At 38.2% G+C, this 12840-nt stretch overlaps 1 protein-coding gene across 2 annotated transcripts in view; it reads left to right on the top strand.

The window, feature by feature from the left end:
• LOC124789639 overlaps positions 1-12413 on the top strand; it is a 96615-nt gene extending 84202 nt beyond the window's left edge. The window contains exon 4 of one of the 2 annotated variants that reach the window (XM_047257067.1): positions 10952-12413. In XM_047257067.1, coding sequence (XP_047113023.1) covers positions 10952-11325 — 374 coding nt within the window. In that variant the 3' untranslated portion in view covers positions 11326-12413. Of the gene's footprint in view, positions 1-7385; positions 7542-10951 lie in introns of those variants that run through there. The other variant, XM_047257068.1, reaches the window with a different exon arrangement.
• Positions 12414-12840: the final 427 nt, after the last annotated feature.

The raw sequence follows: 12840 nt of genomic DNA, 5'->3' as shown, positions 1-12840 counted from the left end.
GCATGGCACTATCACAGCACAGGCCTACGTTGATGTTTTAAGCACCTTCTTGCTTCCCATTGTTGAAGAGCAATTCGGGGATGGTGATTGCATCTTTCAACACGATCAAGCACCTGTTCATAATGCACGACCTGTGGTGGAGCGGTTACACAACAAAAACATCCCTGTAATGGACTGGCCCCACAGAGTGCTGACCTGGATCCTATAGAACACCTCTGGGATGTTTTGGAATGCCAACTTCGTGCCAGGCATCACCAACCAATATCGATCCCTCTCCTCAGTGCAGCACTCCATGAAGAATGGGCTGCCATTCCCCAAGAAACCTTCCAGCACCTGATTGAACATATGCCTGCGAGAGTGGAAGCTGTCATCAAGGCTAAGGGTGGGTCAACACCATACTGAATTCCATGATTAGTGATGGAGGGTGCCACGAACTTTTAAGTCCTTTTCAGCTGTGTGTCCAAATACTTTTGATCACATAGAGTATGTATCTGTCACTCTGAACCACAAAAATTTTACCCTTATCGTCCACTTCTGTCAAAGAGAGAAGTTGAAAAATCTAAAATTATGAGACAGAACTTACCTTCAGGAGATATGTCAGTACTGCTGATGTACATCTATAAAAGTACACAACTGTAGATTTTGGAAGTAATAGCTCCTATCTGTTGTAAGGCCCCTCTCATCCAAGTGCCTGAGTGACTTGCCCTTCCTTTTTAACCTTGTTCAGTAGTTCCTGAGGAAGTAATTATTAGTAAAAAAAATGCTGTTGGAATTTTATAAGGGCGTAAAGGCAATACTGACATTTTTCCTGAAGATTAGTAATGGCCAGATATTCTGTCTCATAATATAGTCTCTCATAGCTTTCTGAGAGAATTTTCCATTTGATACAAAGAGAATATTTTAGCACTTGGAAATAACCTGGATTAGATGTAACTATGAATAGTGCAAGGTATCACATAAAGAAAGGAAGAGTAGCTGTATGACACACATTGTGGCTTTTGCTGATAACTTGTAGGACTGTTAAATCCGCTGTTTAAGAAACGAACACAGAGCAGGATGGTCTCCCATGTATGGCTGTGACATTTCATATTGATGCTACTGCAGTAGATACTATAAATATTAACTATACTTCTCATGTCCTGGGCCTACATAGAAGGTTAAAAACAAGTTAAGAGTGTTATTAATTAAAATGTGGGCAAGGGGAGAGGTAAAACATCAACAGACATATGGGAGTTTGGGTCTGGCCATGAGTCATGCACAGATAACCAGAGCAGTTGAGGTGACTGGTTGCATAAAGCGGGAAATCTGGGTTCAAGTCCCAGTCTGGCACAAATTTTCATTATTGTCATTTCATTATACAGCCGATTGTTGTCTGTATTTGCAACTGTCAATACATTTCATGAAATTTTTTAACTGTTAAACAGTTGCCAGTATAGTTTATCTAATCATGATAATCAAATGTTAAAAATGAAATACATGTATGCTGAACAGTTGGGACAAATCATAAAGAAATGTATTATATCACTAAATCATAAATAGTGACTGGTTCACAGCATTTAGAGATAAATTATAAGAAGAACTCTGGGGAAAAATTTAAGACACGTGTAAATGGAACATTTAACTCGAATAACCTTTTTTTTTTTTTTGCAGCGCTCTGAGTCTTGTTTTCCCTAACACAAAAAAGTATAGACTTGAGGATAAGCAAGGATAATAGTTGGATAACTCTGGGGAATGGAGTATCATTTCTCACTTCTCACTGGTAAGCGAGAGCTCTACCAAATACAGAGGGCGAACCATGCCAATAGCCAAAACTACATTACCACCATTGTTGTAAACTACTCCTCTCTGTTCTTAAAAAAATCAAAACATGAGTACTATGTTCAAAAAATTCCAAGAATAATGCAAAAATAGTTTGGGACTTTTATTAAAAAAAGAAGCAAGCAAAGCTAGGGATCCAAATGAAACTGAGACCACAAAAAAAAAAAAAAAAAAAAAAAAAAAAAGGTTTAGTAGAAATTTTAATATATTCAATTCACTTGCCACTAAATTCAGTGATTATCTCCTCATCATGGCAGGAAACATTGCACCTACAAATAAGCAACCAAATACATATGCATTAGGCTTACTTGAGCAGACACTGCATCAGAATTCACCAGGTCATTAAAAATTACTAATTTTAATGTCTATTATTGTGTTTCTAGCAGACTATTAAAATCTCGTGCATAGCCTTCCCCTTATGTTACCTTCATCATTAATCAGTACTATAGTAACATTCACCTATAGAGCTGGAGATATGTCAAACACCCATATTGAAAGACCCATCTCACTCCTTTGTGTCTTCTCAAGACTTTTTGAGAAAGTAGCCTATAATGGAAAACTGACTCAGTTATCTGGGCAGAACTTATTAACTGACCTTCAGTTTAACTTTGATTTTGATAAAGGATTGTCTACAGAGACAACAAGACCTCACAAATAAAGTCCTGACAGAACTAAATATTTTGTGGTCTAGCTAAAGCCTTGGAATGTGTGAATAAAAAACTTATACTTTGCAAACTAAATTGTTGTGGCATTAAAGGCATTCCTCTTGTGTGAGTGGAGTCTTATCTTCACAGCAGAAATCAGAAGGTATCACTGACAGATTTTATCACAGGCATGATGCCCACCTCAGAATGGGAAACATAACATGTGGAGTCCCACAAACGTTGGTAATACCCCCACTCTTGCCCTTAACCAACATAAATGATCTACCAATTAGTTCAAAGAGTGGTGTACAAACTGTAATGTTTGCTGATAAAACACAAGCATATTAATCAAGGACACAAACAAAACCTTACCATACACAGTTCAGATTATAGCTGAACAGGTTTCAAATGATTCACAGTTAATGGTTAAAGTTTTAATCTCATAAAGACTCAAATTGTAGGCATTGGTGGTCATATGCTGTGTGAACCCACTGCATTCCTTAAGGGGAGATTGTACCTTTGTAGGGGACAAAATAGGAAAAAAAAATATTTTCTTGCGCATAAACATTCCTGGGAGTGTATTTTACTAGAGAAACATGTTTTCTAAGGGCATTTTAGCCATTAAAGGTTTTAAATATTCATTTACTTTAAGGGCAGCACATGTTGCCATGTCTCCCTTTTGCCTTCTGTCAACTTCTTGAACTTCAGAAACCTAATTGGCTGATTTGTGAAAATATTTCTTGCTCGCAGTTGGCTGCCCTGTTTGTGTTCTGCATTCACTTGTTCCTTGTCCTTCAAGTACCCAAATGAATCATTTAACAGTGACATATGGTCTAGAATTCCTAGAACAGTATTTGTGGGTAAAGATACATTGAATTTGGGTGTTTATGATGCAGAGGCTTATAACCTGGGGAAAATATGGTGATGGCATGTTCCAAATTGGATGCTGTCCATGTGAAGAAAGAAGATTATGAAATGACTACAGTAGCTAGGAAGGCAGGAATGCACTCAAGGAATACTAAGAGAGCCAGGGAGGATGAAGAAAATGCAGATGACCCAGGGTATGGTGCAGTACTGTTCTAACATCAGTAACAAACTATCAAGCTATGTTCATCTTTAAAGCTGGATTCCTGAGATTTTATTTTTTTTAATGATTAGTTACATTTTCTTCAGGAACTTATCATCATAGAACAGTGAAACTCACACAACCTACAGAAACTGGGGTGAACATCAATGATGCATTTTTAAGAGAAGTTCATTTTAATATTTTAGAAGCTTAAATATGAGGAAAAAATTTTACAACTTGCAAAAAATTCTCTAAAAAATAAACTGTGCAAGCGACTTATCTACAAAAACAGGTCAATGGAGAAAGACTCTTGCTCCTCCAGCCATTAAAATTTCATAACATTATCAAGAACCATTCATAAGATAAATGCATCTAAAATTGACAAACTTAACATTGTAAGTATATAAGGTACAATCTCCCCTTAAAGTCCAATTGAATAACAAGGTAAAATGGAATCAAACACATAGATAAACTAATCAGCAAGCCTCAGTTCACTATGTTTTGTCCTTAAAAGTAGCTCTCATTGTATTGATCTGAAGACTAATGTCGGCTTGTTCTAGATATTTTAATTTCTTGTTGTTCTACAGAATTAGTCTGGAGCAGTGTACCTCAAGCAAAAAGAGTGTGCTTATTCAGCAGAAATGAATGGTAAAAACAGATAACTCTACACCTTGCCCCAAAGTGTTTTTAAGTGGCTCAGAATTCTTACATATGCTTCTTAATACATTTACTCCTTAATGGCCTTTTTTTGGCAACAATAATCAGTTCTAGCTGAATTGTAGTGGGCACAATCACTATACATGGCACATAAAAATTTTGGGGTAGACTTTGCCTTCTTTCCTGTATTTTGAATGGTAGTTATGTACTTTGGCAAAAAGTATTCAGCTAGTTACCATCCTACATAAAGCAAGAAATTGGAAATCTGTGTCATTTCAAAATTAAATTAAAAATTTATCTCAGTAGCCTCTCTTCCTCGAAGTTATGTGAATATTGTTTCCAAGAACCGAAAAATTCTGTTAGCTGCATGTCAAGAAGCAATGTTCATTTTAAAGCTTCATGAGAAATGCACTATATTTTCACACCATCATATTTTCCTTTTTTAGTCAGTGCTCTTACCAACATACCCATTAAAGCAGAGTCAATTACTGTAGTGTATGGTCATTTGTTTCATCCACAAAACCTTGACTCCTCTTGGGGATCACTTCATATAAATTATGAAAGATGATCAGTGAGATTTTGTACTACTCCTTGAGGGATGTTAAAGGAGGAAAATGGATACATAATTGTATTTCCAACACATATCACACTAGCTCAGTTGTGGAATTCAAGAAAGGTTTGTTATTTGATTTTCAAACCAATGTTTAACCAGCTATGTGAGTGTTGACATAATTATCTTAGAAGATGTGATGCCCTACAGGGAACAACGCCTGTACCTCTGAATGAATGATGTCACCTAATACACATATATACACATTACCATTTACCTTTCCATTAATATGACTATAGGTACTATTGAAACTCATGATATGACATCCTAGACCAATACAGAAGCTTCAATGCTTGGAAGAGGACAATACCCACAATGCCCTTCAGATCCAAACATGTATTGCAATACAGAACAGTGTAAAAGTAATCTGGTCAATCAAGTTTTTGTTGCTAGTAGTAGAGATTTTATATTCCTTGCACCACTGAAAGTTCATTTATCATTCACTTACTTTGAAAACAGTTTGAGAATAGCAGTTAAAACATCAGTGTTTTGTTTCAGCAGTTCTTACCACACTGTCTTTACTGATATTGTGTTCTCTAGACATATTCATCACTCAACAGTTACTTTCAATATGCTCACGAGTTATATTAGTCCTCTTAAATGTGATTTTGTCATGATCAGTAAGTTGTTTTTCAATTAATGTATATATGAAGTTTTACCATGAACCCTGTCCTTTCATTTGCAGCTGAGTGTACACTTAAACAAAACTTCTTTAGAACTGTTCATTCATTCCTTCATTCATTCGTTCAGATAGATGTATTGTTTCATAAACCCCATAATGAAAGAGAGCCTTCAGTGATGTGGAACCATCAAATTATAAATTAACAGGCAGCTACTGCGGCCTGCTTTTGTAAAATATAGTAACAACAGATTATGACTAGTGCTAATCTATTCACAAAGCCCAAGGCTTTGCCCATGTATGTGTTCAACACATATATTGCACACATTCCCTCCTTTGCGTTTCTGTGTCCACTTCTTCCTCCTACTGCCTCTCTGTCCACATCATCCTCCCACCTCTATTTGTCTATCTCCTCTCCACAAGCTCTGTCTCTTCATCTCCTCCCACTCCTCTCTTCTTGCATCTCCTCTGCCCCTCTCTCTGACCATATTTTACACCCTGCTCCCTCTGGCTACCTCCTCCTTCCCTTTCCTCTGTCCATCTCCTCCCCCTCCCCTCTTCCTTTTCAACCTGGCCACTATTTCTCTACATGTGCCATCTACCTCCTGTATCTACCTGTCCTACACCCGTTCTCTATCCATCTCCTCCTCCCTCTCTTTCTGACAATCCCCTTCCCCTGCACATCTGCAAGTGTATACCCCTAGGAGGCTTTCTGATACTACCTGCACAACACACTTGTTGTGGAAGGCAGCCTTTTAGCCCATACCTCTGTTCCTACAGGAGCTAGAAGATTCCAACTGCCACAGTGCTGATTCTCATACCAAAGCTGCTAAAAATCAGTCCAGTGGTTTAGAAAGAGATGCTGAACACACATACATCATGTAAATTCGAAGAAAACTGGCTTCTTTCAAAAGAGCCACTCCTCCTCCTCTTCTAATTTTCCTCTTTGTCTCCCCCTGTCCTCTCATCCCCTAACGGATCTGCCCTTCATTTTTAACATTCCCAGATCTATCCCTCTCTCCACCTCCAAGCAAGGAAGTATTGGTTCTGAAAGTCATGATAGTGTCATATGTTTTTACTGTGTCTGTCAATGATTGTGTTATTTTGCCTCTTGAAGGTAAGTAATGAACAGCAATTTGTGTCATAATTTTTGAGTGAAATTTCTTTTTGATGCAGTAACATTTTGTAGACTTTCACACAAGAATATAAAACTGTGGGTTTTTAAATTAAAATTGTAATCAATATATAATCACATGTACCTTATTGGAGATCAGTAACAGTCTCTTCCACCAGTATATAAGAACCAAACTTTTCTCAATCAACAATTAGCAAAAGAAACACCCTGAGGAAGGCCACTTACAATAGTGGCGAAAATGTCAGAAGTTTTACACACTGACAATGCATCATGGACCCAGAAGAGTTTTATTTATTATGATAAAGTTCATTAAGTAGTGGGTTCTGTGACTGCTCACATCCATTCAAAAAGTCATAGGCAGCAACAGAAGTGTTGTGGTTGTGTCAAGCCTATTCAGATTAGTTCTTCAGTTGCCTAATCACCATGGACAGGTACTGGATGTATCAATGTGACCCCAAGGTAAAGGAGCAAAGCAAGCATGGAAATGTAGATTCACCTCTGTCAAAACAGATGATGACCTACCCATCATCAGGCAAGCTGGAGCTGAGTGTTTCTTGGACTGCCATGGTGTGGTGCTGAGAGATTATGCTCTTAAAGGGGCAAACTATCACCAGAGCATACTCTCAAAACCTTCTGACAAAATCATGGGAGGCTGTCAACAAGAAGTAATGCAGGAGCTGTCCAAGAGGATGTTTTTGCTCTACAGCATGTGTGACTGCACAGAATCCAGTCACACGTGTTTCTTCTTTGTGCTTCCAAAATTTGGCCTTCCCCCCCTCTCCCCACCAAAATATTCACCCTGTATAGCACCCAGTAACTTCTTCCACTTTCCTCAGATGAAGAAACCATTGTGTGGCAGCCATTTTGACAAACTTCTACAATCAAGGTCTCCACTTCACCATCCATCTTCGGAGACACTTTACCACACTGTGGAGTGAATATCTAGAGGAGGACTAACACCATCACCGAGTTTCATAATCACACCTTGATGTTTTGAGGTGACAAAATTTTATGATTACCTCTAGCACATTGTGTGTCAAGATAAAGGTAGTCTGATTACTTACAGTACTTTTCAAAATCCAAGCTGTTTGCTGCTAAGAATTTTTTTTCTATGTGTTTGTAAATTCTGTTTTAAATTATCTATTCAACATTTTAAAATACTGCCAATAATGAGATGTGTTGGTAACTAAAACCCTGTTTGAAAAATATTGCTCTGAAATGATTGTTTACATAAGTAACTTAGTATATTACAAAGCTGAGTTGAACATCAGTTGATTGTTTTACTAATAATTTCATAACCACTTAAATATTTATTTTTAAGAGAGCCAGCAGTATCAAAAGCTTTTTAGATGTAGGATGTAATTAAACTTTATCAATATTGTTTCAGGATGTTTTCTTACAATCTGTAGGCTACCTACCACTAAAGTGGTCAGTCTTAAATTACCAATTATTGACAGAGAAAAAGTTATTAAAGGTACCTGTAATTCTGAGAGTATCATTGATCAGTTCATAATTTACCTTTAATAAAATTTCCCTTTTCCTGATTTGTTTTCCCTGTCACATATTTACTATGTTCCCAATAGGTCTTCATTTGTTGCTAGAGGAGCTTATCTTCCTCGTAATTTATGCTCTGTTGACTTTACCTAGAATTTTATAATACGATTTAATTCTGGTATCATCTGGCCTCCTCGATGCTAAGTAGTCGTCTCATAGTTTTGCATGATATTCTGATTTCATTTGCGCTCCTTATTTTGGAAGCATTTAATCTATGTACACAGATTTTTGTAGGCATTAAACAGATCTCAAAGTATGACACAGATTCCAATCTGGAAGAGTGTTTCTCCCACTCTCCCACACTTAATACCTTCTATAAAGTTTGAAAAAATGGGAGGCAGCTACTGGCAGGGCAAAACTTGAGGTCTGTGCACATAATTAGCAAGCAAATAAAGACACAAGTTCTGCAAGTTCAGTTCCTGACACAAATGATGGTTTGAATTTGTCAAGAAGTTTCATTGCAGTGTATATTCTACTGCTGAGTAAAATATCTATTCTAAGTACCAGTACCTGTCACGCTGACTGTGTATAGAGGGTCTATATGAGGGTCTATATGAAAATGGAGAAAATAGACATTTTAGTGCAATATTTTCAGTAGTTGCTATTTCAGGTTAAAGCACTGTTATCTTTTCACTGAAAGCTTTAATATCCGTAAACAGAAATGAAGTGCTAAAACAATAATGCACCATTTAAAAGTTACAATACAAGAGAAGGAAAGTTGCTACTCACCATATAGCAGAGATGCTGAGCCGCGATAGGCACAATAAAAAGATTCACACAGTCATAGCTTTCGGCCATTAAGGCCTTTGTCAGCAGTAGACACACACACACACACACACACACACACACACACACACACACACACACCTACCTACAGTCTGCGCGCGCGCGCAAGTGAGTGTGTGTGTGTGTGTGTGTGTGTGTGTGTGTGTGTGTACTGCTGACAAAGGCCTTAATGGCAAAAAGCTATGACTGTGTGAATCTTTTTATTGTGCCTATCACAGCTCAGCATCTCCGCTATATGGTGCATAGCAACTTTCCTTTTCTCGTATTGTTACATTCCATCCTGGATTTTCCACTTAAGTTACACAGTTGTGTACTCTTTTTCACAACTATTTACTAAATTATCTCTCCCACCCCTGTGTCCCCTCCCCTTCATCCTCCCCCATCCCAACACCTCCCCTTCCCCTCACCCTCCCCTTCCCCTCACCCTCCCCTCCTCCACCCCTGCCCCCTCTCAGTCCCCATCCCCACACCCACCCCTTCCATCTCCTCCACCTTCTCCTCACCCCCTTCCCCTCCTCCATCCCCCTCCCCCCCACCCTCACTCTCTCTCCTTCCCCCTCCCCCTCTTGTTCTCGACCCTCCCTCTACACCCTCTCCCTCACCACCTCCCCCTCGCCCCTTCCTTTACCCCCTCCACCTACCCTCTCCTCCTGACCCACCTGTCCCCTCCCCCTTGCCTCTCCCTATCTGTTGTCCTCTTCCTCTCCCTGCCCCTCCCCCTCTTTTCCCTCTGGGTGTGGGCCAAGATGCAGTACATTACCATGCCTGATGCAGAGTAGTAAAACTGTTAGCATTCAAAACAGCTTCCATTTGTCTCGCAGTGGATAAATACAGGTCCTGTATGGTTTACAAGGGAATCTTATACCGTTCTTCCCACAAAATAATGACTAGTTTAGGTAGTGGCAGTGGAGGTGGATAGCAATCTCACAGCATTCACATCGAGGTAGACCACAAAGGCTCAGTAATGTTGAAATATGGTGACTGTGAAGGCCAGGGAACAATAATTCATCCTTGTGCTTACACAACAAGCCCTGGACAATGCAAGCTGTGTGAACAGCAACCCTGTTGTCAAGGAGCACAGCATCTCCATTGAGGAACAGATATTGTACCACAGGATGGGCCTGATGAGCCAGAATGGTCATATAGTCCTTGGAAGTAATGTGACCTTAGAGTGTAACCTTGGGGCTCATGGTATTCCATAATGTGGCTGCCCAAATTATCAATGAACCCCCACCATGCTTCACTCCTGGGATGTAAACTTGACCAAAATTTGGAACAAGACTCTTCTTCTGCTTCATAGTCCAGGTTTTATGGCTTCAGCACCATGTTTCCCCCTTAGGGGGATTTGCCTCACTGAGATGAGTGGTTTTGGAATTCTAGCTCATCCTGCAATTCCCTGCTTATGGAGCTCCTTTTGTGTTGTTTTGGTGTTGACAAGGTTCGCGAGTGTGATGTTCAGTTCTACAGTGAATTTTTACTTTTACAGCTGTTGTTCACTTATTTTTTTGTCACAATCCTGTTCAATGACCAGCTGTTATGATTTCTCAGCATAATTTCTTCCTCGTTGTAACTTAGCAAATGATGATCTTCTGCATTACCTGTATGCAGTATAAAGCTTTGATACAGTGCCTCTTCAAACATCAAACACTTCAGCTGCTGTGATTATGGAAGCATCCACCATATGATCACCAACAATTTGCCAACATTCAAATGCACTGAGCTCCAACAAAATTCCCTCCCAACTACACAGGACACTCTTCTGACCACTAACACTTGCAATATATTGAGGACATTGCACAGGTGCAACTTGCAGACTGGGTAGCATGTGCATTTATGTTCAAGCCGTACTGGTACCATATTTTTGTCCACCCCTGTGTGTGTGTGTGTGTGTGTGTGTGTGTGTGTGTGTGTGTGTGTGTGTGTAGGAGAGGAGGAGACAGTGACAATTCATTTGCTGTCCACACTAATTATATGTATAGATGGGCAGTTTATTTAACAGTTCACTTTCATAATTGTTCCTGTGCTTGTATGTGATTTGTAGCTAAGAAACTTTATATTACAGTGCATCAAGAGGGCCGCTGCACTCCAAGTCATCGAGATGGTATGGATTGCACCATACATCGAGAAACTCATTTCACTGCTCCTCGATGGATGAAGTTGTTCCCTGCTGCTGCAATTGCAACTTATTATATTTTTGGGGTGATTGTGTTTGGCGCCGCCAGGTCACGCCCATTTTCTGACTGCCTCCTGTTCCCATTGGATTTTACAGCCTCTGGAGGTGTGGGACTCACATCAAGTACAGTTCGTACATGTTATGCTATTTACCTGGAAGGAGCAGTTGTACTAGCAGCTAGCGCAGTAGCAGTGTGGCAGGTTTCTGCAACAAAGGGACTAACAAACCTTGGTCTAAAGTTGGGGCTGCTTACTAACTCTTGACCAAGCAAAGCACACTGCAGATCAGCAAACAGCATGGTACTGAATGCAAAGGAGAGTAACAATATCAAACTATTTTTGTGATATTTTTGAAACAAGTTAAAATATTTGAAGATTTTAAGAAGTAATATAGTATTTATATATTTATATGTTGTTTAAATATGTTGTAAATGTGATACTTGTTTTGAACTACTGATTCTGATCATTTAAGAGAAAGAAAGGCAATATTCTAAAATTTGTCACGGGTTATCTGATTAGTGCATCACAGTGTAGCAATGGTAGCTTGAAAGTTGCTGAAGAAAATTTCATTTTGCAGTACTTGATTATGGACCATTTCTACTCAGTTATTCAAAGTAAACATTTCATTGGCTGATAATATAAAGGATTTTATTTGTTTATAGTGATTTAAAAACTTTTGTAAGTATGCCAGTGTACAGTTACTATTGCTGTTACATGAACTTAAAATGTAATCTTTATGTATTATTTGTGCAGTTTCCCATCATAAATATGTAGAATTCCTCAGGGTACTGTGCTAAAGTTGAACAATATTTCTGCAGTCCTATTTCCATGGTTTTAGTTTTAAATATTATCATCATCAGAACCATTACTTGTATCTTTGAGTGACAATTTATCACTTGTGCTGTTACAGTCTTCATTAATCACAGAGTTTGATGAATATAAACTGAATCTTCATGTAATGCACATCAAATGTTGACAGGATTTTTACCATAAATCAGTAATAAAAGTTATTGCCACAATGCATTGTAAATCTCATTTACACCGAGGCTAATGAGGCTATATTTTTGGAGATACTACTGCTGTCATTACTAAAAATACTAATTGCAGCAGATCACAAATTTGTCATTTCTTGTATACTTTCTAACAAATGAAACTGTGTTATATATTTTTTTTTCTCCTGCTTCTCTTCTCAAACTTCCTTGATCAACCTTCCCCTTTTCTGATAGATACTTGAGAACACTCTGATTCTACATTGTTGCACATATTTATTAAGAAAATCATGTAAATTAAAACTATATAATTTTCAGTAATTAATATATCTATATCAACACTGGACAAAAGTATTCATTTGGTTTTAGTAGGTATAAATGAAAGACTGGACATATGGACAATCATGGATGCTGTAAAAGGGACATGAAATAAATTTCAGAAAACAAAATACAAGTGTTTCAGTAATGATACTTCAGACTATACCAGCATGCGCATGTGATAGGTTACCTATATTTGATAAAATGAGTCTCTGACCTACATAATTTTCAAGAAAATTCTCTTTTTGCTATTTGTCCGTAATTATAATTCTATGCTTTTTTTTACTATTTTGTGGTTATTTGATTTGTTGTTTAGTTTGTCTTTTCTTAATACCATTTTTTCTTTGCAGAAACTGTCATATCCACTCTTAATACGTCCAGTGTGGACATCTTGTTCATACCTGTTCATTAATATTATGTATAACATACTGGAACACCATGGACTCTGAAAGCTGCAATTTCAATGGTGGTG

Source organism: Schistocerca piceifrons, chromosome 3 (assembly GCF_021461385.2).
Source record: "Schistocerca piceifrons isolate TAMUIC-IGC-003096 chromosome 3, iqSchPice1.1, whole genome shotgun sequence".
Lineage (NCBI taxonomy): Eukaryota > Metazoa > Arthropoda > Insecta > Orthoptera > Acrididae > Schistocerca > Schistocerca piceifrons.
The sequence above is the reverse complement of the archived record's forward strand: the minus strand, read 5'-3'. Positions and strand labels throughout refer to the sequence as shown.